General features: G+C 47.0%; 1 protein-coding gene across 4 annotated transcripts in view; it reads right to left on the minus strand.

The window, feature by feature from the left end:
• The window catches only part of PITPNM2 (phosphatidylinositol transfer protein membrane associated 2), a 121569-nt gene that overhangs the window by 38293 nt on the left and 59305 nt on the right, over positions 1-23971 (minus strand). For all 4 annotated transcript variants that reach the window (XM_026058828.1, XM_026058826.1, XM_026058825.1 and 1 more), the window contains exons 3-6: positions 12165-12379; positions 10346-10467; positions 8377-8610; positions 1251-1574 (exon numbers count right to left, since the gene is read on the minus strand). In XM_026058828.1, coding sequence (XP_025914613.1) covers positions 1251-1574; positions 8377-8610; positions 10346-10467; positions 12165-12379 — 895 coding nt within the window. The remainder of the gene's footprint in view (positions 1-1250; positions 1575-8376; positions 8611-10345; positions 10468-12164; positions 12380-23971) is intronic.

Raw genomic sequence — 23971 nt, forward strand, 5'->3', positions numbered from 1 at the left:
TGCTTTCATCAGTTTTTTTTCCCCTCTAAAAGCTGAGGCAATCTGCAGTTTAAAAGAAACTCCGGCTTTGCTACCAGAGAAAACCTCCAGGTAAAATCCTGAAAGGTCGGAAAACCACAGCCTCCGAAGAGCGCCTCAGCGCTGCAAGAGGGGTTCACGGCCGCGAGCGCAACGAAGGACGGGCCCATCACTACAAAATCCCAGTGCAAGCAAGAAAGTCAGTGCTTTTATATTCATATAATGATTTCTAAAGCGACTACTAGGCTCTTCCCTGGGGCTCACGCCACTGAATCATCGCATAGTAAAACCACTGTTCATATCTCGGTCACCCCGGGATGAAATCAGTGATGGAGTGGTAAATAAAAAACTGCGAGTCAAATCGCAATCTTTTGTATGCATGAGAGATGGCTAAGCTTCACTCACCCACATCTCCCTTCCACGGCCGCTGGAGGAAAGGCTGTCCCTGGGGGGGCCCAGAAAAATCAAGATTTTGCCCTCTTGCTGTGAGGGCTATCAGCTGCGCTTGACAAAAAGGTGGAGCTGCTGAGGGTTCAARCCCTCTTTCTGCAGCTCTCTGAGAATTCAAACCCTTTTGTACAGAACAGCCCAAGGAAATGAAGAGTTTAACACAGCAAAAAAGGTGACCGACTAGGGAGAGGTGAGTGACAAAATTCAGGACTCAAAGCCAAGTCCTCCCAGGGCACCCAAAGGGGCTTTAACAGCCAATCGTACCCTGCAAACTTGCTGAGCAGCATCTAGAAGGGAACGCAAATGCCACCTACGGTCCCACCAAGCCTCGGGCTGCAAGGCGTGGTGCCTGCAGAGCTACAGCGCATCGCCACCAGCGAAGGGCAGCAGCCCCCAGCCACGTCCCTCTTCGGAGCGTGGCGACCTCCTTTCGTCCCCCAGGAGCTGATGGTGGTGCTGAGCTGCACAAGCTGCATTGCAGCACCCGGGCAGCCTAACACCAACTTTTGGGATGAACAGCATGTAGGAACATTTCCGCCCAGCCAAAGAGCATGCATCACTGACAGTCACACCTACGGGACAACTAGAAACATTCCCAAACCTCCAACAGGTTATCTGCAATACCACCAGAGAAGGCCTCTTTTATGAGCGTTAAAAGGGACTCGCTGGGGCGATATGCATTGTCCCAAAGGGGTCAGCCATTAGGAGACATGCTCATACCTCCCAAAAGCACAACCGCCACACAGTTCACAGTAGAGCAAGTCATCAGCGCCCCATCTTACCTCCTCTTTTTGAAGATCGTGAGGACTTGGAAGAGGTGGACCACTGCTTGGTGAGTGACCTCCCAGATGCCGTTTCACTGTTACTAGCAACATCCTCTGTGTCAACAGGCGAAACGGTGTCAGCTTCAACATCCTTCTCGCCAGGAGTGTCCTTGGCTCCATGCTGCTCGGTATCATTTTCACTGCAGAACTGGGCCATCTTCCGAGCCAGCATCAACTGCGCCTCCTTCTCCAGCTGCCGGATATCCTCAATGGTGAGCCCGTACCACTCATCCTGCCAGCACCAGGCCTGCCGATGGGCACGGACCATGACCTTCCGCAAGCCTGCAAAGCCAGAATGCCCCCGTCACCAACGCTACAAGACTTTGCAAAGATATGTGTTCCCATTCCCTAAACCTCAAGACATTGTGGCATTGAGTACAGTGGAGTTAATGACACCTTGGTGTAATCTGCAATAAAGGACCTTCACGCAGCAACCACTGGGAGGGCAAATTGGTCATTTCATGTAATCGCATCCCCTCAATTCTTGCTAACCAACCATGCACCAAAATTAGTATTCTGCAACTGCTTTCAAATGCAGGAGCGACTTCCTAATTTCAAATCCAGGATTTTGTTCTGGGACTGCCCGCTCCACCAAGAAGGAAGGAGCCAGGTGCAGAGCCCAAATGTCCCAACCCCCTTGAAGTTGTGAGAAGTTGTGACATTTGGATCCAGCCTTCAAAGTGAAGTACATTACCAGCAAAACAAACAAGAAAACAAACAAAAAAGACCCTGAAACCCAATCTTCTTTCATCCAGGAGAGTTTCAAGTGGTTCCTTCATGAACACTGCACAGCCACCACAGGGCGGTCACGGGGCAGGAGCACATCCTCACACTGGCAGTGCTAACAAGACTAAAACCTCTCCCGTCCCTGGAAATCTGCACCCAGTTTCTATTTATCAGCAAAATGGTCTCACAAATACAAGCTTCTGAGATAATGGGATGGGAAGCAAAGGAAGGGAGGGAAGAAAGACACTTTATTTTACAGACACGGTCCCTTTCTGCTGCTGCATGAGAAAAATGAAGCGGGTAAAGCCAATTTAAAATACAATTTCAAAATGTCACATCCCTGAAAGGAAGAACCATCTGAATATCAACACGTACAATGGTTGTGACCAGGCAACAGAAACTTTCTTCCAAGAGTTAAAAGTGTTGGCTACCATCGTCATAGCACTAAGACTTCAAAACAAGATAATCACTCAGGATTTTCAAACAATATTACTGCTGAAAAGCTCACGGCTGGCCAAGGCTTCAAACAGCTATTTATTACTGATAGGAGCACAGAGCAGTAATGGTGCTTTTAAGAGCTTCTGCAAATATTGACAAGCTAATCCTCAGGAGCCCTTAGGAAAAATCAATGACTATTGTTCCCCCTGTAATTATGGGGAAACTGAGGCAGGGTTGAAGGACTTGCCAAAAGCAGCAGTGGGAATTGGTGTCATTGGGATTACAGAGCCACAACTCTCTGCTTCTAAGCTCGGAGCAGAAACATCCTGCACCTCAAAGCTGGCAGGCGGGATACTGTATGTATGTATATGTATATTTATTTTTTTCCTTCCAGGCCTGGCCATTTGTCTGCTGCTCTGCACTTCGGTTAGTCCCTAATGCCGCGATACATGCACCGGCCGCCACAAAACAGGAAGAAACAAGCACTGAGATCAGCAGCCAACACGATGGATCAGCTCAACCTGAACTTCATTTGCACAGTAAGATTAAATCTATCAATTTTTTATGCATTTCTCTGCCTGACTTTCAAAGAGGAGCTCCACATAACACACGCACGTTTGAGCCAGCAGGCTACGACCTCTGGGGGCAGAACGAGGATCCTCGGCAACTTCATTCCGTTCAGCCTTAGCAGAGATTCAGAGTTATTTCCCCCGCCTGATTACTTTCTGCAGAACCGCAGGAGAATGTTTTAGCCTCTTCACCTCCTGTTATGACTGACATTCAGCAGAGCTTAAAAACGAGGATTGAACTCCCGTCACATCCAGCTCGGAAGCCAAGAAAGCGTTTCCCTTGCCGTAACTCCGTCCCCACCACCACAGCGATCCTTCAAACTCCGTCATGTCCACAATGTCCACTTCTACTTTGCTTGAAAGCAGACTGTGAGCAGACGCAGCGATGGGGACGGAGGCCCCCAGCTTCTTCCGCCACGCCAGCCCCGGGCTGCGGCAGCCTGGAGAGCACCATGGCCTCTGCACCCAGCCCTGGGACACCAACGCACCAGCTCCTCCGCCCCACCAAAATCCTCTCTGCAAGGGCCTAGATGCCACCCATCGCACGTATCTTTGTTTTAAGGAACCAACATCATAAGGAACGAAGAAAACCACTCGCGGAAAACAAGACGGCCTCCAAAGTTCCCCTTTGCCTTCTTGCACTTCTTCCCCCAGCTCACAGAAATTGCCTGTGTCTCTTCGCTCAAGCCAGTGGAGCCTGTCACTCCGGTCAGCACTGCGCTAAGCGCAGTGGCCGCACCAGAGACCCCAAATCCCCCTTCCTTACAGCCTCGCTCATCTGAAGATAAGATGCCCTTACAGGGCTTTGTGATTGCTGTGCCTCTCTCCTTCCAGCTCAGTTTTGAAGTCAAAAAGACAGAAATCATTTTCCCAGCCTCTGGCCTTCACCTGGGATGCATCAGCTGTGCTGCAGCTCTCGCAAGCATGGGGAGAAAACCTGGAAGAGAACGAGGCTGTCCAGGTGCAAAAGGAGTGAAAAAATAGAAGTTATGGCCTGCAGAAAGAATCACAGAACCACAGAATCGCTGAGGTTGGAAGGGACCTCTGGAGATCATCTAGTCCAACCCCCCTGCTCAAGCAGGGTCACCTAGAGCACATTGCACAGGATTGGAATCTCCACTGCTAGTTATGGAGAAGAGCCCCAGTTGGTGCATACACCACCGAATACCTCCCTACAGTGCAGCAGCCTTGCGGCGGGGGCCGGAGGGCCTGCCCAGGGCCCCCGTGCCGCTACGCAAATCCAAGGTCCAGCCGGGAATGAGCACGGCCTCACCAGTCCAGAGACGGCTTCCTCCAGCGCCAGGCAAGGATTCAAGTCCTAGAACGTTTTTCTCCAAACGTCAGAGAGAAAGCAAGCTTTTTACTTGAAAAGCGAGAAGGAGGGGATGGAGCAGACCTGGGAATCGGAGAGCAGCTGGGAAAATTTCTCTTTTTAACCACTCTGGGCTTTCAAGCAGTGCCTAAGGGCCACCTCCAGCCCTGGGGCATGCTGCTGGGGAATGGGAGCTGGCCGGGAAGGCCGGGCTGCAGATGGCATCGCGCTGGCCACACTGCTCCAGGCTGGAGCCAACGCGACAAGCCTGGCGGAGGCTGCGGGCAATGCAGCGCTCCTCCGTCCCGTCCCGCTGCGGGCTGCACTCCCCTCTGCCTCCGCAGGGCAAACACCACCGGCAACAGGAACAGACCGCCGGGTAGCGGAGGGTCTCCCAGGGAGGTCTTCGTGCTGGGAAGAGAGAACTGACGGCACAGGAGAGTCAGGCAGATTGTGCAGAGTTTGTTTTCCCTCCGCCCAGCTCGTGCCATGAACCTTCTTCTCCGGACTTGGGGAGCAACACCGTGGTCTGAGCAGGCAAATCATGCACTGAAGTCAGCAAAAATAACAGGAACAGGATTTTTATAAGGAGGCAGGTACCAGCTGATTTCAGTAATATTAGTAGTTAAGAAGATTTTATTATTTCTCTAGCAAGCGCACTGCTCTGGTTTAAAAAACAAAAAAACCCACACATGCACATATGCACACGTGCAGACTGAGCTCAGAAGTACTCATCATTTTTGCATTGATTTAATTACAACATTTCCCACTGCGCTCTGCGGAACGATCATCTGCGAAGAGTCTAGCAGGGTGCAAACATTTAAATCACTCGCCTTTCAAGTCACCATCTCAACAGCTCTGCCGCAGAGACGGGTTCAGTCCTCCAAGCGCCAACTTTTGCGAGCGATTTGCCTGCAGACTGTGGTGTTGTACTCGGCGCTCACAAAAGGAAGCGTAAACGAGCACGAGACAAGCCAGGACTGGGCAGACTTTCTAGTTGAATTTGAAAAGCTTTTGTCTGCCGTTCTGGGTTTGTCTTTGGATTTGAAATAAGAATAGTAACTCTGACAGGAACTCAACACAAAAAAAGAACCAAGCCCCAAACCTCACCCAACTATCCACATAATCTATGGGTAGCCAAAAAGACAGTTTATATACCCAGTGGCAACACGCCAAAGCATTTTATAACACACAATTGCCTGGCAGCAGACAAAGGACGTCTGATTTTCCTTGTGTGACACTATTGCCTCGACAGTCGCAGCAGATCCCACAACCTCGTCAGTACAGTCCTCGTTGTCTGAAGGCATCTAATCATACATAGCCTGCAGGTACGTCTGCTTGCTCCCCTCCTTTCCCTTGCTCAGACCACTCAGGAAGCCAAGCGCGTGGTCGCAGCCACATCGCGCTCGCTGCAGTCTGCCCAGGCTGGAGAAGATAAAGCTGTACGTGCGGGCCCCGAGGGACAGTGCCTACGGGATGAGCTTTCTCATTAAGGTACTTAAGTGAAGCAAAAGCTGGGCAAAAGAGCTTTCTAAAACGATTCCACTTCAACGCTGTGCGACAATTTGGGCATACGTACCCTAAGACGCATTGGCTTAGGCAAAGCTCTGGTTATCGGGACGGCAACACACTTTGCCACAGCATATAATCAATAACCCATGCGCAGTCAACACATTTGTTTAACAACAAAAGTGTCGTAGCCCACGTGCACGATTAGGAAGTGAGTGGGAGCAGAACATTATGCAGTGCCAGTCCAATTAAACTTAAATTCTATGGAAAAGGAGTAAAAAAGCATACAAATATTACAGCCAAGTAGACTAATAGCCCACAATTTCAGTCTGTGTCTCAGGCTGTCAAAGCACTGAGTAACTGTCCAATTAGTCATCAGAAAAAATGGCTGTTATGCTCGGTAAGAGACGGAGAACATTTCAACACCATCCCCCAGAGTTACTCCCTCCGCACTCAGTAGCCCTTCCACATATTACAATCCATCCATCACTTAACTCGCAAGTTTTCTTCTTTCAAGCCAGTCTCCAGTTTTAGTGTGCCCCAGTAAAGGGCTGCTCCCACCTAGGGCAGAGTTTGGATCCTGCTCTTGGATCGTGCCTCGGCTTTCTTGCTGGCTTGAGGACCCTGCACACAGAGCCGATTCCCCAAGAAACAGCTTTGCCGGGGCTGGGCACAGAGGAACAAGGACAGAAACACCTGGGAGGGGTTGGCAGACAAGAACATCTGTGGCACCTGGGCCCACCATCTCATTTTACAATGCACAGACAAAACGGAGAGCAGCCTACAAGCCCGGTCAGCCACATCGTAGCACACTTCTAACTCAAACAGCCTCATACCCAACCGTCTTTCGTGCCTGGGCTCCGATGCTTTTCCACCCACTGGTAGCTTGCCCATGGCTATCCTGTTGCAAGGCAAAGCTACTCATCTTCTGTAGATACCTGCAGTTTTTGCTTCCGCTCTTCAATCACTCAACTTTGTCTCTCCTTAAAGACTTTTCTGATTTTATGCATCTTAACCACATTGAAAGACATCATTTGCCATCATTACAACAGAGTGGAAAGGCTTTTGAAAGGCAGACAATGAACCGGCTCGGCTCTCCGCAAAGCCTCAATCGAGAGGAAAACGGCAGGCAATTTTTATGAAATACAAAAGAAGCATTTCTAAGGGACCACAGCTTAATCTATGCCAAACACCTCTGAACAACTGGAAGAGTCACATGTTTCCTTTTTAATTTAACAGATACAATGGAGTTGTTATTCTGCCCCCATGTTTTGCAGTTTACACTAAATTAACCCATGTCACCGAAACGCCGAGGGAGTTCACTGCAGACAGCCACTTGTAACAGAGTCTGTAACAGGTAAAAAACCTCCATCTGTAGGCAAAGGAAAACCAAAGGAGCTCTAAGAGAGCAACCTGCAACTCTTCCGAGAACAGCGTATGCCTTGCCCCACTGCTCTATCAGTGTTTTCCACATTAGCTCTCAGGAGCACAGTACGACTGAAGAGAGCTATAAAACCATTTACTTGCTCTAGCATCATGCACGTCAAAGCAGCTTTGCGTATAGAAAGGGACAGCTGTAGATGTCATGCAGGGGAATTTACTTTGTACAGAAACTAGCCAGCATCCTTCACACGTATGACAAGTTGGCCCCTTCTTCATCGCGTCTGTGTCCGAGGACAGCCATAGATATCTACATTTTTTGAGATGGGAATGATTTAAAGAAACATTCCTTAAGTTTTCCACCTGGCCACAGATCCCGTCTCCTGTGGCAAGGCTCAGGAACCATAGCAGCTGTGTTATAGATTTTCTGCAAAGAACAAATTACTGCCAGCGCCACTGCCGCTGTTCCGACTTGCACAGTCTCCACGTAGTTACTCCTGGGACACAAACAATAGCCACCTCCTTAGCAGCACTGACCTAAGAGCGACGCATCAGTCAAAGCGGCACGTTTACTCACGACTGAGAACTGCCCCTGACCCACGGCGGGTTAGGAGCACAGTGGGGTGGGGAGCCCCGGACACTGCACCCGGGAGGGCAGAGATGCGTGCCCATGCGAGCACCCACCCACCCAGCCGCAGGGCAGCAGAGACCGGCGACTCTCCAGAGAGCCCCTTCCTGAACGCCGTACAAGGGGGACTGTAGGTGTAGCTCGTTTCTTTGAGCAGCCCTTGAGGATTCTGTCCAAAGCAAAGAGAAGTGGCAGATTTTGAAAAATAACTGGCTAAATTTTCAACAGACAAATCCTTGTCTAAAAAAAAGAAATGCAAGATCTTGCCTACACAGGACCTGTAACCATTTCAGTGGCTACACATGATCTGGATTCACACATACTGGGATCACAAATGATAAAACAACTTGATTTTTCTGAACTGACCCATAGCTCTGCGCGTGACAGGGCGGTCCGGTCCAAAAATCTCCTTATAGACACGTCTCGTGATATGTTACATCGCACATACCTCATCTGTGTGTTTCAATTCAGAAACAACATTAAGGAGTTGACAGTGAACCTTGCAAGACTACAAATGCTCACCAACATCATGGATAAACCGCTCGATTTTGGACTGCATCCCCCAGTATCTGAACTCGACTTTACAAAGTTTATATGCACACATGATTGGGTATTTCCCAGGGTTGTTCTTGTATTCTTCAATCCAGTCTTCTGAGAGGGGGCCTCTTTTAGTCTTCACTGATTTATACAGCTTTGGATCCTCCTCAGCTTTGTATTCGTGTGGAGGGATAGGATCTTTAACAATATCAATAGGATCTATAAAAAGAGAACAGAAACAGTTAAATTCTTCCTTTACTTGAACAAAGGAAGAAAATACCATTTTTCAGAAGTTGTTTCTATTTTAGTAAGTACCAGAACCATTACAGCTATTTAGTTTCTTTTTACTTACACTTAAACAACTGATATTTAAATTGTTTATATATTGCTCCTGGGCAGTGATCAGCTCTGCCAAGGGAACTTGCACACACAGCTCCAGAAAAAAGATTCTTTGCTCCAAACAGATATTTTTGCCCACAGTGACTGCAGGTCCACAGCACCCAGGCAGATCCACGCGCTCCATCTTTCCAGCTCCACAAAGATCTTTTGTACATCCCATCTTTCAGCTTTTCTACTATCACTCACAGCGCTACAGCTCTGCCTAATCTGAGAGTTAAAACACATTTGCCTTTTTTTTTTTTTTTAGTACTGTAATGGAAAAGATGTACTCCAAAGATAAGGTGTTCAGTGGGTAGCATCAAGGGAGGTTACTGGTAACTCATCACACGCTACTGTTGCACTTGACATGTTAAATTTTCTACCCTCTGTAGTATAAATCCAAAATTGTCCTAATTAACAACAACTGGCAACGGAGAAGTGCAAAACGCGATGGGAGCAGAATGAATGAACGCATTTTAAAGACCTGCAACCCCCCACAAACCTCAGCAGAAACATCTAGCATTTGGACTGAAGGACAGTATCTCCCTGCCCAAGAAACAGCTGCTTTTTCGATGGAGGCAGCCTGACTCAAGCCTAGTTAAGGGTGAGTTGGGTCAGTATGGAAAGCCTGATCAGACGGATACAGCAATGAGGACAGTCAACTGAAGTTCAAAATAAAGAAGTTTAAGTGAAGTAACGCTCAAGTAAAACTGCATCGGGTGTCCCTTGTTATGCAGCACGCCAACAGAGCTGAAGGAGCTGAAGCAGACGCTAGGTGTCCTTCTCCAGAGCTCCCGGGCACGGCGAGCTCTCGTTTCTGCGCCTACGAGGAGTCAGGCTGAGCTCAAATAATAGTCGAGTCCCAGCAGTTCCATGAGCAAGTGATGTTTTAATTCTGTGCGATGATAATTGCCGGCACTGCCGGTCCCCCAGGGGGGTCTCCTGCAAATGCCACCAGCACGGGCCACGAGGGACAGCAAGACACAGGAGCTGCCGTGACACTGGCCATTTCCTGCCTTTTTACAAGATGTTCCCTTTTGCCTTTCCCCTGTTAAATCCTTAAGTATATAAGGCTCATTAACCCGATCTCCCGAAGAAGGCTGCAAAGCTGAAGTGTTAACCTGCACGATGGTGATACTAGAAGGGTGGGAAGCAAAAATGAAATACACCCTCGTGTTTCAGAAATGCAGACAGGAATAATATTTTCATATACACAAAGCAGCTATACAGTTACAAAGCAGTATAAAATAGCAAGTGTTTTCCTCTTCAATATTTATTTCTATTTATTACTCCCAAAAGCATTAGATGTCTTACTCCTCACAGCACCGCATGAAGGAGACAGGAAAACAGCTCCATTTTACAGATGGGGGATTGAAACGATTTCTCTAGAAATGCCGTGTGGTTTACATTGAGCCTAGAAGAGAAGTCAGATTTCCTCACCCTACGTGTTGCACCTCACCCAGCAGCCTGTCCACTAATGTTGGGGGGGAGATATGGGACACTCCACGAAAAAAACCTTACATAGCAAACAAAAAGCAAAATAAAGGAAAACAAGCTAAAGGAAAGGGCTATTCACCGAGAATGGTCTGTCTTTTCTCCGCAGGAGAAAGGTTGAACACGTTGACATGCTCTCCTGGGTCAGTTTTGTAGTATGTCTCAATATCAATAGAGAACTTCTCCACAAAAGGACACGTGTACCTGAAAGAGAGAACAGTGCACCCTGGAGTAAATCCTGCTAGGTTCCGCAAGCAGGGAAAACACTTCCTAGGATGTATAAAATCAGTCCCAAATCCAAGCCAGCCTTTACTCGTATTTTACTTCAGAGAGATTGAAAATGCCACCTGTACAGATTACAAAAAAAAAAGAGATTGAGATTTCTTTAATAACTTCTTAAGGCAGGAGTTTGCCTTGGACACGTGGCTTCAGTGGAATGGCTCTGTGTCAGTAAAACACCAAGCACCCAGCAATGAAGGAGCCTGCTCCCCACAGGGTGCTACACGGATCACGGGAGAGCTGGAGCCAACACGCCCCATGCAGTTACTGGAGATCAGGCACCCACGCAAGCCCAGAAACAACTTCTCAGCCAGCAGCAGCAAGCACTGGCAGGAGAAAGCCCGAGGGGAAAAGCAAATAGTCTCAATTTGCAGAGACACTGACAAAAAACCTGCAACTCGGTTTGACATCATCTCCTCCAGGAGACGACTACCAGGACAGACTGCTTTAGGAGGAGCAGTTTTCAGCAAGGAGCTAGCATTTGGGTCTGCTGTATTAACAAGTTACGTTATCCTTACAGACATGACACAGGTACTAACACAGGGATGCTCTGGAAATGCACCTCAGCCAGGAGAAAAGCTGAGCTCTTGCCAAGAATCTGCAGGAGAATAAAATACAGCCTGATTCTGCGCAGGGCCGGATTTCCTGCCTAGCTTACTGGCTCGTGGGCATTTCAAGAGGATCGAAAAAACAGACAGAAAGTGAGCTTTGATCACATGAAAATCAGACAGCTCCGTTATTTACAGTCATGAGCAACTGCTCGTACACAGTCACGCACTTCCCGCCCTTCCCCAAACTAATGTCATTAGCAGAGACCAGCAAAAATAAAACTATGAAACTTTTCTAGATTTCTGATGAAACCAACACATTCATTACAGCCTTTTTGTTATGAAAGATGACAGCAACATCAGCCTTGTAAGCTTGGAATACGGCAAATGTTCTAAACCAAAGTAATGGGCATATAGGAAGATCCCAGACTGTTTATTCCAGGGTATCTGAAGCATTCCCAGATGAAATCAGCTGAAACAAGGAGGTCCCAGAGGGCTCCAGGGAGCCTCTGGCTCTCTTCCCTTCTCATGGTAAAGGCCATAGGGTGTAGGTTTGTTATTTTCCAGCTAAATGCTAGTAAGAAAGTCCCCAGAACAGAAGCACCAGAAAACTTTCCATGTTTTATATTCTTTTAGGATTTTTCTCTCCCCACACTTTCCCACCTAGAACAAATGAATCCTGTTTTACTTGACAGTGTTCAACATGACAACCTTCTCATCACCATGCACATTTAAATCTAGCTTCACTGAGCTAGTAGATACCTGCAACAATAAGTAGATCATACAGCGCAGGATACAAGACTAAATAAAAATCTGTTCAAGATTTCCCATGCTCTGATCAGCAAAACAGCTCACATCTTAGAGCAACCAGCTACAAGTTCTGAAGTACTTACACAGGCAGCTCAGGCAACACTTGCACTCCTGAGATTTAAGCACTGGTAAGAATTTTAGGACTTGACCCCACAATTGCTCTAAAGGATATTACTGAAGATGTAAGAGACGTCACTGTCACACAAAGTGACACCAAATCCTCTGAAGTAGAGAAACACTTCTGGACGTTGTGACAAGCGTTACCTTGTCCTCGTATAAGGATACGCATTCCACGATTCCTCTTCGACTCGCAGCGCTGCCTTGGGCAATATGGACCGAAACCAGCTGGGTATGTGCATACCAATGTGGTACACTTTGTGAGTATACTGCCCGTTGCCTCCCGGGCCGTCCATGTAGGGCCTGTTCTCCAGGATCTCCACTCCGCTGCCTTCCCCACATGTCTCCTCTCTGCTCTTTTTCTGAAAGGGAAGACATAACACCACAGTTAATCCTTCCAGTACACGGTAAATACCTAGATCTCGAAGCACATGAACACTGGAGATGGTTTCTAGGACTTCTGTTGAGTATAATTTTACACAACCATCAGCGCTGTGCAGAACTGTAGCAGCACCCTGGCACCAAGATTACCAAACCCAGAGATTAGAACTGGGAGAGACTTAGCGGCTCATCTGGCCGACACGGGAACACAGATCTGACTTATTAGAGATCTGCCAAAGTAAAGCTCTGCAGCTGGACACCTCTAGAACTAAGAGACGGTTTAAACGGAGATCTAACAACGCCTCAATTCCCGCTCCCACAACAGGCTACGCATGGCTCTGAACAACCCAACGGCACAAAAAGCTTTCACCACAGCGGCTGGCATGGCGAAGGGGAGTTTATCACACTTGGCACATTCTTGTGGTATAATATCAGCACGAAGAATCATATGCATACTCAGTCCAATGTCGCAGTCCTAAAGATTGTATTCTACAACCTAAAAATCACAGTATTTGGGGGTTCGTTGCTTGCGGTCTGGCAGGGCAGCAACTCTCCAAGAACAGCTTGAAGACTATGCTCTGCTAATTAAGATATTTAGAAGAAATAACCCAAGTTTGCCAGAATGCACACAGCACCCTCTGGCAGCCTTTCTATTTTGGCTTATTTGTAGTATCGTCCCTCATTGAGAAACCTGGCAAAAATTCCTTCCAAAAAAAAAAAAAAAATCCCCCAAAATTCTGTGCTTCTAAGAGCTAGAGAAAAACCAAATATTTGGTCATTTCTAACACGTTTCAGCAGATACAATGATGTATAACATTCACTGCTTCCAAACAATAGATTCATATTGTTAGTATTTTTAGTTTATTATGTGTGTTTGAGAGGACAATAGTTTGGCAATTAAGAAGAAATTGGAAACTACTGCAAGAATCAACTGCAAAAAGTAACGCAGTAACAACTTTTTCTTTTTTGCATACAAACAACGCCAAAGAAAATGTAGTTTAACAGAAAGTGATAAGACGCAAGAGATGGGCTTTTCTTTGGAAGGCAGGATGATAAGCAACACAACTATTTAAAAAGCGGGATATTTACTTCTAAATAACTCTCAAGTGATTTTAAGTTTAAACAGCTGTAACTGACAAATCTAAACAACTGACAAATCTAAATATTCAGTTTTTTCTCCCACTCCACAAATTACAGTACTAGAGTAAAAGAGAAGCACTTTTTCTAAAGTTTATATCAAACATTCAGCTGGCAGTTCATTAAAACACACAGCCTCTTAAAAAAAATTACTGTCTTTCAGTTCTTGTATAAGCACTGGCCAAGTCCTCTACAAATATTTATGACAATAACATTAAATAATCTTGATGACCCAAAAATCTCGTTAATTCAGAGGTCTCAGAAAAGGCAGTAACCCAGCAGGCAGAACGAATGTGTCTCACAGAATAACAGCACGGCATCTGGGCTGAACAGTCGATACAAATTACAGAGATCTAGAGTTTTATTATACGGCAGAAGCACAGGGAAATCATAAGCAAAGGAAATACGGATTCTCTTTGTGCCGAGTTACCACGTGTAGACTCATACATCAGCTGGATTTAAAACYACCTTTCTAGATCGCATGATTACCAGTAACTCCAGATCTAAAAGCCCTTGTTTTGAACCAAACATATYTAGGAATCTTTCAGCTTCAAAAGAAATCCCTAGCACTGAGCGGTCTCAGCATCTTCTAGGACCATGCCAAGCCTGGCCTGCACAGACAGCGTCCACAGATTTACAAACATTTGTATCGCATCAGGAGACCAAAATGCTGAAGATTTAACCTGCTTTTATAGCCATGGTTGACATGAAACTGGAGGAAAAAAAACCTTTAGGCTTTCGTCTTGGTAACAGCATGCAGCTTCTTATACTTCCTTTCACAGCTACAACTGAGCTACGTCYGAACAGCATCTTCTGTCTTGCCTCCCCTGATAGCTCTCCGGGAGGCAGGAGTTTTATCCCCAATTGGATCCATTTGAGAAGCTGAAAGGCCAGCACTCGAAGCAGCTCACGCAGGCTCTGCTGGTCTCTGTGCTATAACTTCTCCCCGAGCGGAAGATTGGAGCTGGGGCAAACCGGCCGCGCATGCTTGCCAAGTCCCTCCGTCCCCAGAGCGGACCTGTTACGATCCATGCCCTCATAATGCTGCCTGTCTCTGGGGATGAAGCATCTTGGTCTCTGCATAAGCTTTAATTCATTAACTGATGATTTTCCAACACAGGAAGAAATAGTTTACACTTGAAGTGGTTCAGGAAAAAAAACAAATTTCACTTCTTTTATGCACTACGGGGCCAGACCTGGGCTGAGGAGAACCTCGGTGAGAGATGAGCTAGCTCAGAAGTTGTCTGACCTGCTTTGGGGAGCAGCCATCCTTTTTTGCCATTCAGAGGCCGCTAACTAAAGCCGCTTGCCCAGAAGGGACGTCCTGCGGAGAAAACCCTCCCTGGTCTGAAGGCCAGCAGCAGCACACCCCAGGCACACAGCAAACACCAACATCCCCCGCTCTTCCTTCCTCATTATGTCAGCTTTGACAGAAATCTCTCTGCACGAAAGCAGGTTGCCTGGTTCTCATCATAGGGCTAGAAGGCTGCTGAACCTGCAATATCGGCCAATTTTTGCTTTACGCGAATACTTCCATAAGCAGCTTTTCCACACGCCCTGATAACGCTAGCACTGAATTAGCTTTTCAGATAGAGCCGTCTGATTGCCGGAGCTGCGACGGGTGCTACAACATTAGCATCCCAACGCTCGGAGGGGGAAGGAAGAAGGGAAAGACGCGAGTTAACTGAAGCTCTTTGGGGAAGTCAGTCCACATCCCAGGGCAGAGTTCTGGTTATTTTATTGACTTCTCTGCAACTGCACCAGACCGCAAAGCCCATCCRGGCGCAGTGCACGCTTCCTCCTTCAGGCTTTCCAGATGACCAGCCCCGGCACACAGCCTCTTTCACCCAGCTGCAAACCTTGAGCAAGTTTTGGCCCTATAGGTTCTTCCTGCTCGTCACTTATTTGCATAAGATACAATAAAGTATAGCAAGACCATTTTCTTAGATTATTGTGAAATAAGAGCTGCACCTTTGCATGACAAAAATCTGAACTGTAGAATTTGTATCTCAAACAAACTTTCCAGCTGTTTTGAGTCAGGCCAATTTGCACTCAAAGCAACACATGGCTTGTTGCTGGGAAGGACAGTACAATCAAAGAAAAACTCCACATGAGAAATGCACGTAAAGCCCCTTCACAGCCCTGAACGCTCTCACACTTACCCACTGGCCTGCAGAGAAGGCTACACAGCCACAGGAAGGTCAGGAAGGACTCAGCAGGTCAGGTTAGAGGGCGAACCGCACAATTACTAACCAGTCATAAAAACAAAAAGTAAATACATTTCTCAGACAAAAAAAATGAAGACCTCAGCAACACACGCTTGACGGACCAGGATGACACTCTGCACGTAAGTGGTGCTGTGAAAGTACACCACTTATGCTAGTGAAGAGCAATTTGCTTTTCAACCATATAGCCTCTTCACGTCTATTGTGACTCAGCTAGAGCATGGAGAGGGCTTGTTACARGGAAGCGGTCTGTAAACAACAATTAAAAATTAACTGTTGATTAGGAAAACATTTGGCTTGAAAAGTGTCCAGCAAGCCCTCTCCAAAAGATGTCTGATAGCTGGGAGTGGCAGATGTGCAAGCATTTTAGGGTCAGACTTTAAGCTTTCAGCTTCATAGACCCATGCCCCTACAAAAGGGGAACTTTTCTTTAGCACGTTACCTGTGCTATTACGACCCAGAACTAGCTGATAACAATATCTTCTCCATCGACAAATATCTGAGGAATGGTCCTCAACAAAATCAAAGAGTAGCTAACAGCCTTTATATGCAAGTTATCTAAGCTGTAATCACAGTAAACCGTCTTATATTGTATTACAACAGGAAATCCAGTCATCCCTTTAGAACTCCCTCTCCCCCACCGACGACACTCGATGTTCTGCACAGCCCCATCAATAGCTTTCCAGGACAGATGGTGACACAGATCCCTTCTAGCTAAAGTAATAGCATTAAATTACTCATAACAGGGAACCCAGAGAAGCAGATGCACCATGATTAGCAAGAATGCCAGTTACTTAAAGGCTTCTATTAAAATAAATCTCTTGGCACAGTGGCATAGCATGGGACACAACACATGACCTCACCATAACAATCACAGAATGAATAATTCCCTTGAATGTCACTTAAACATGGGGTTAGCCTAACCCCATTTATCATCTGCCCTTCACAACAGGAGACAAACGGCTGTAAACAAAGCCTTCCGCTAACAGACAGGTGGATCAGCTCTCGGGTTTTCCATCCCCTTTCCCAGTGAGAAAGGCACTTTGCTACCAGCACAGACCTCACCTTGTAAAGCCCAAGCTCAGCAAATCATCCTGGCAGAGCTGAGGGGGACCAGGTGATTAAATTAAGCTCTTAGGTTTTTCTAGTGGTGTACAGCTCAGAAAAGGAATTATCACTGCTGGCAACAGAAACCCCCACAATTTGAGGAGGCTCAGTTCAGCTGCAGGAACTGTGCATTTACAGCAGCTTCTTAGAGAACAAGAACACGTAATGCTGGATMAGCAGGACAGCCAGGATATGCCCTATTGCATCTGTGGGAGAAACACAGAAGCCAACTGGCTTTGGAAATTAAACTCACCTTTACACTTTTGGTTTAGCTTTTTTGCCTCTAGACTTCAGTAGTCAGGATGCTCATTGCCAGACCYGACAATTCTGGATCTTTATTTTTAAAGCGATTTCTTTTCACAGCTCTGCCGTTAATTTGGCTGAGTGATGTACACCAGTCACACAAGCCTCAAAGAGCCACTGTATCGCTCCTTTGGCCCCAYACCAGGCCAGCAATCCAGGTAGTGCTCTGCTTGCTTGCTTAAGAGACGGAGCATCAGATAACGGGCAGCAAACTGCACCAACTGGTGGTTTCTTTATTAGAAAAACTTGGATTGCAGCAGCTGCTAGAGCACTGTTCACCTCCTCAGGCTGTAGCTATCCAGCATCTCCATGAGGAGAGGGTTCATGTTCTTCTCTTTCCAAACAACAGRGTGACAGTGTTGAACCCTGCACACATCCCATCTTTCCCATTCTGCTCCGATCAGGGCAAAGGTGGACTTCTGCAAGGAAGACTAGCTGCATTTCCATCCTAGTCTGATGGGACAGTTTCTCAGCATCAGGAACTCCTGTAAATGTAGTCTTTTTGGTGAACTAAAAGAAACRCTAATCACACTTCTCCCAGTCACTGAAAGCTCTTCACCAAGCTTCAGTTWTTCTGGGTTTACAAAGTGATTTAGATCCAATAAGTTTCTGCAGGCCACACCTGAACCTGTCCAAGCTGTATCTGCACTCGTAGGTTCAACGTTCAATAGGTAACATGCAATAACGGACAGCCGCGCTGAAGTTTGCAACTACAGAAGAAAATGGTTTAAAACTTGTGGTCCACAGACCACTGGGCATCCACCAGTCAACTCCTAAGAGATGCATGAAAGGGGAAGAAGGAGAAAGAAGGCTATTGCCAATCAGGTCTAAATTTGCACAAGGCCAAATGCTTGAACTTATCCTCATCTCTGAACATCTGGCTGAAAACAACCATGCAGTTCCCCGGTTGCTGCACGGCAAGGGCACGTGCCAGGGCATGAGGATGTACAGCCTGCAGGGTGCGTCTGTGCCAATCCTTTCCACCTACTCCCTTTAAAGCGCTGCAAGGCATAGCTAGATCTAGAAAGGCACCATCATCCTCCATTAATAGGAGCTGAATTGAGATAGCTTCTGTGGCGTGCCATCAGCTGAGTACGACCCCAACAGAAGGCCTTTTTTGGCAATCAGCAAACATAATATTATTGTATTTTCCAGTCATTTTGCAATATGACTCAGAAGAACACTGAGAAGACTGTTATCCTACGCCAGCACTACCCTCCTCCTTGTATTTCATTCCCAGAGTAAAGCCCACACTGCACATGGACTCCAGTCCAGACACACAGAAGGTCTGCAAAGTCCACAGTGGAGCTGMAAATGGTTCAATGGTTTTGTTTCCATTTAAGTTTTTTGTATGATCATCTATTACTTCGAGCAAAGCAATTGTACTGCTGAGAATGGTAAAAACAGGGTAGGCTGCATGGTGATAACAGACGATGCAGGCATTGTTCTAGCTTTCTAAAATAGATTATAGCTATAGTCTCATCTTGTTTACCACTGAKTACGGCTTACAGTTCAACCCCTCAATCTAAATATATTAGAGAGTGATTACAAGGGGCTGACATGCTTTAGTTTCACAGTGAAGTTTCTTGGTGCATCATTGCAACATATTTATGCAGTAACAGTGGCCTACTTCAATGCCACATGAGAGTAATGACTTGAGACTGTTTAAATTACAAAGATTGACAGCACTGTACTTGGTAGACCCATTGTCTGTAAATAATGAGGACAAAAATCATTGTCTGAGAACAATAAGCAGAAGATTTCTTTTTCTCCACTTTGCTCCAGCTCCCATTTGGCAGTGGGATAGTTTGCTAGTCCAGAMAAATTCTTCTGGGAGAATCCATTAAAATAACACTTAAGTCTTGGAGTTTTTTAATCCCATTTAGAAGCAGATACGGATATTAAAAATTTACAGCTGGTAGATGGCTTCAATTGACAACCACACCAAAGAGAGGCATCTATGTATCTGCTGAACAAGAACATGACAGCACATTTCCCCAGAGGATCCTGCTAACATACTTGCTCACACTGTTGTGGCAAGGGAGGCTGAGAAAACATATTCTAGGACCAATTATGTCTTTTTTATTGTTTTGGATGCTATGGCTACCACATGGGCCAATTAAGACCCCAGAAACAAACCTGTCCTTTGGGAACCACAGAAAGCCCAAACTGCCTCGTGCTGCCCACCAGACAACAAAAAACCCGAAGTTACTTAGGATGGATGATTCTTGCCATTTTTGGATAGCTTCTAAGACCTGGTTTCACTAGTCAGACCTGCTTTCTCTTCTGTTCGGCTTTAGAAAGGAAGTACAAAGACTCCTAAAGTGCAAAGAGCTGAGGAACAAAATTTAGGGATTTAGGGTGAGGGAGGAATAAGTTACTTGGGTTCAGCTTCATCAGTGCATGAGGGGAGAAATACTCCCAACCACCTCTGGGAGGGCACCATGTAGGCTGACGGCCATTTCAATCTTCTAACCAATTTTGCAAAGCATTGCCCTCTCCCATCCCCAGCTGCCTCCCAGCTGGGCTTTGGGCAGCTGCCCACCAGCCGTCACCATCTCCTCCCCGCAGGGTGCCGGGCAAGAGCAGAAGCGGGACGTGCTGACAAGCGCCAGTTAGTCCACAGCTGGTGCGAGATTTGTACCTCTCAAACCATCTGGAACACTGCACATGTGTAATGTGAAGCATATCTATTTTACAGCATTCTTCTCCCCCCTTGCCCCCAGGAGAAACTACAGAAAAAATCCCGACCCTCACAGTTTTGTGGGTTTTTTTCCTCCATTATTCTGCAGTTAAGTTGCACAAGCCAAATGTTAAGTTTTGTTAGGAAATTAAATCCTCTCCTCCCGTCCCAACTTCTATGCTTAAAAATTGTCTCTTTTCTCCTCACTGATAGATAGGCATTCAATAATCTTTTACAGAAATGCTGGGAGAGGTTATAAGCAGCGCAGCCTGTCAGCCTCAGCCATGCATCTCGGCTTATTGTGGCTATACTAGCATTTAAGCACCACAAATAAAACAGCACAGCAACAGATGCACAGTTTCAGCCAGAGTTGCTGCAAGCCAGAATTAAACAGCACCTAAAACCAGAAGGCCAATGACAGAGATACTGGAAAATACCTAAAGGTCCCAAAACTAATGGCACGGTTTATTTTTAACACATTTTTCCAGCATAGGATTTTTGTACATAGATAACACGTACAGTGACTGTGTGCGTGCACATGGGTGTATCCTTTCCATCTTCAGCTGTCTCTTGCTGTGGTATGACTCAGCTCTGTGTTTTGTTAACTACTCCTTTTTGATCATTTGAACTGACATCTAATTCATTACGAGCAATCTGCTTTCACCACCACCAACCTTCTGTCTGCTGATACAGATTAGCTGATAGACCAGGCACCATGGCCAGCGTTTACTGCAGGTACTCAAAAATCGGGTCTTTGACTATGAAAACAAAATGTCATTTTACCCTAAAAGTACAGTTGTGTCATGCATCTCAAACCTGGTTTTTCTTCCAAGTGTGTGTGTCATCAAGGACCTGAAACTTCCAATTAAAATTTTATCAATGTAATTAGGCTGATATCTGAGGAGAGAGCTTTAGTGTGAGGAAGGAAAGGAGCGGGGGAGATGGTACCTATTCCACTCCTACAGAAGCCAAGAAGCAGAACTTCTGATCAGATCTAAACTGACATAATTTGATCAGCACCTAACGCGCTCTAAGAGCAAACAGGAAGTTACAGGAATTAAATTAAAAAACACACACCCGTATTGTTATTAATGCATTAGACTGCTAAAGTAGGAAAGCGCACACAACTTCCTGCTGTCAGTCAAAGGGCTTTTGTTCTGAGCACCTCTCAACGCATCAGAGACCCGGCCTCAGCAAGGAAGCACCGCTTTAGAGAGGGGGAAAGAAACCTGAAGACATGGAGCTGCTGGTGGGGCTAGGTTTGAACCCTGATCCTTCAAGCCCCATTTCAGCATCTTACCGGWGAGGCAACCTTCTTCTTCAGGCTTCAGTAGAGTTTTCATCAAAAGACAACAAAACAGCCCATAGACACCTAGCAGCCCCCAAACAAGGAAGGCACCTGAGCTTCCCAATTTTTGTGTCATGGAAGTTGAGCGTAAGCTTAATGGTTATATCAGAAAGACAATCTTAATGTAGGCAGGAGCTAGGAGCCCAGCTCCCCTAAAGGGATGGGTTTGAATCGTACTTTTGAGCCTGTGCTGTGTAAAGCACAGATCAAAAACAATCCACATCAAATGGGACTGACAGTCCTTCAACACCACCACTGCTGGAGGACAGCTAAGCACTTGAGCTTTGYTCTTACTACTCAAATTCAAAGCCTACGATACCTCATCACGCACATTTAAGTTGGCACTACCTAAACGGTAAACCAAGTTTAACTGCAATGGCATTCCCCGTTGTCTCCAGTAAGCCTATTCGTGTCCCATTAGAAGTTGTGGACACCGTAAGACCATGTTTTTGCTCATGCCATGTGCATTAGGGATGCAGGCAACTTTAAGCTGCAACATCCGTTTCCATGGCAACGTGACTGCATCAGCAATCCACTGGGTTTAGTTCAGGCCATCTTCAGACGGGCTTCAGCGCCGCACACAAATCATTATTGCTAATAGCAAAGCAAGTGATGTCACTAGTAACCATGGCGCCCGCAGCCGAGGTTTCTGGGTGCCCTTTGAGCTCTAACATGCATCCTTCACGCATGACGCAAAATTATTTTAATCCAATTAGAGCTGCTAAAAAAAGGTAATAACACACCAAGGGCTAGTGTCAATACTTATTTAGCAAAGGAAGGCTAGTTTGAGTGAGGCAGGCGGTGATTGGACTACGAGGCTCCGCAACTGCCCTTAGCCTTCTGCCCCATCGCACCGTAYGCTCAGGAACAACCCAAAATGCTGCGGAGAGGGCAAAGAAATCTGTTGCTCGTGAACGCCTTCATTAACAAAGGCAAAGAGCAGCCGTTTTAAAAACCCTCTCTGCAGGTTTGATGACTGGCGGGGCAACAGGCAGGTCATCCTTCCCCCGGCACTGTCCCTTCCCCGGGCACCGGCGCTGCCCAGAATGAGCTCGGCCAGCAACGGCCATCACTTTATAACCCCCCCCCCCCACCTGCACCAGGGACCCGAGGGGCTCTTCCCCCAAGTCCACCAAGACACTGCGACTATGGCACAGGAGTTACCGGCCTTTTGCCCCGTGCTTCAATCGCTGCTCTGCTGCATAATGCCTACGCTGACGGCAGGTGTGTCCGTCTCGAGGGGCCTCCGGTCCYGCTCCTCCACCCCTCCGCGCTCCCGCCAGCTGTTTGGAGGCGGTGGACGCAGCCCTCGCCTCGCTGTGCCGGGCCACCCGGCGAAAGCACCCGCTGTGCCGACAGCGCCGGCCGCTCCGGCAGCCTCTCGCTCCGGGGGCAGGCGGCATTGCCTCCGAGAAACTACTCGGAAATTCAGCACACACAAAATAGCAACCGTCCGTCCAGCCCCTACAGCCACTTCAGGAGGAGAGTTTAGGCCTCCAAAACCTTGCGTTATTCCCCAAATCCTAGCTCTGGCCTGGCATTTGGCTTCGGTGATTTAAGTTTCTTAATGCCAAGGCGGTATCTAAGGACTGGTACATGGAAGCACCACAGGAGTCTGCTGCCGCCCCAGGTTGTATCTGTGTACTGGGGAGCAGGACTGGTGGAGACTGTGGCAGACGTTAACTGGGGAGAAAACGGAGAATGCATGAGCTCAGACATTAATTCTTAGTTAATGTGCTAGGAAAAACCACCCACACCCAGGAGAGTTGCTGCTTCAGACACCGGCCTCTTCAGATGCAAATTTTATAGAGGCTGAAAAGCACAAGACCAAAGAACCAGGACAGCACCTGGCTTGGTGGAACGTGTGAAACCGCACACAAGAACCTCCTTTCTCCAGGTTTCCAGCCCCAAATCCTGCAGCACTCCCAGGCAGGAGGAGCAGCACAAAGCTGGCGGCACAGGAGGCGCTGCCCTGCCGCAGGGACGGCTCTCACCCTCGCCACCCCCGCGCGGTGCGGGTTACCTGCCCCTTGTCCGCAGTGCCATCACTCTTAGCTGCTTTGGCTGTTAATGTAAAATGCATTCTAAAAAAATAAGATAAAATAAAAATATTTAAGGCAGGACAGGCTGTCAGCAGCAGATTCCCCTCCCACAAGACAGAGTAGAGAGATGTGCAGCCTCAATTTGTACAAATATCGTATGTGCTGCATTAGAATCAGGCCTAGATATTAATGAAGTTGTTTGTACAATACCAGGTTATTTGGGGGACAATCAATTGTGCGGGACTATAAATAATTTACAGCATCAAGAGGACCATTCCGATGGCCGCTCATTAATCACTTCGCCTTACGAAGACGCCCAGCCACACTCCGGGGGCGCTGCGGCTGCGTGTGCCAGAGGCACAGGAATTAGGAATCACTTTATTATGGAGATACCTCAAACTTGTTTACGCCGCATGCTCCATCTTTCAAAATGTCTGCTACGCTTCCAGCTCAGTATTTCATCCTACTTTAATAAGAGTATTTCCTTCCCTCTCTGCCTTTAAATGAATTTTTCTCATATTAACTATTCCACAGACAATGGCCAGGAGAATTACCGCCCTAACGCACAGGGAGGTAAAGCGAGTCGCCTGGTATTATACTGTGAGTCAGGGATGATATTTCAGCTCAGGGTATTTTGGATCAAGTCTGATCCTGACTACACCCCTTACATTTTAGGGACCAACTGCAACCGTTCATTCACAACAGGCTATACACTAAAATACCGGAGG

Source organism: Apteryx rowi, unplaced genomic scaffold, assembly GCF_003343035.1.
Source record: "Apteryx rowi isolate R43461 unplaced genomic scaffold, aptRow1 scaffold_15, whole genome shotgun sequence".
NCBI lineage: Eukaryota > Metazoa > Chordata > Aves > Apterygiformes > Apterygidae > Apteryx > Apteryx rowi.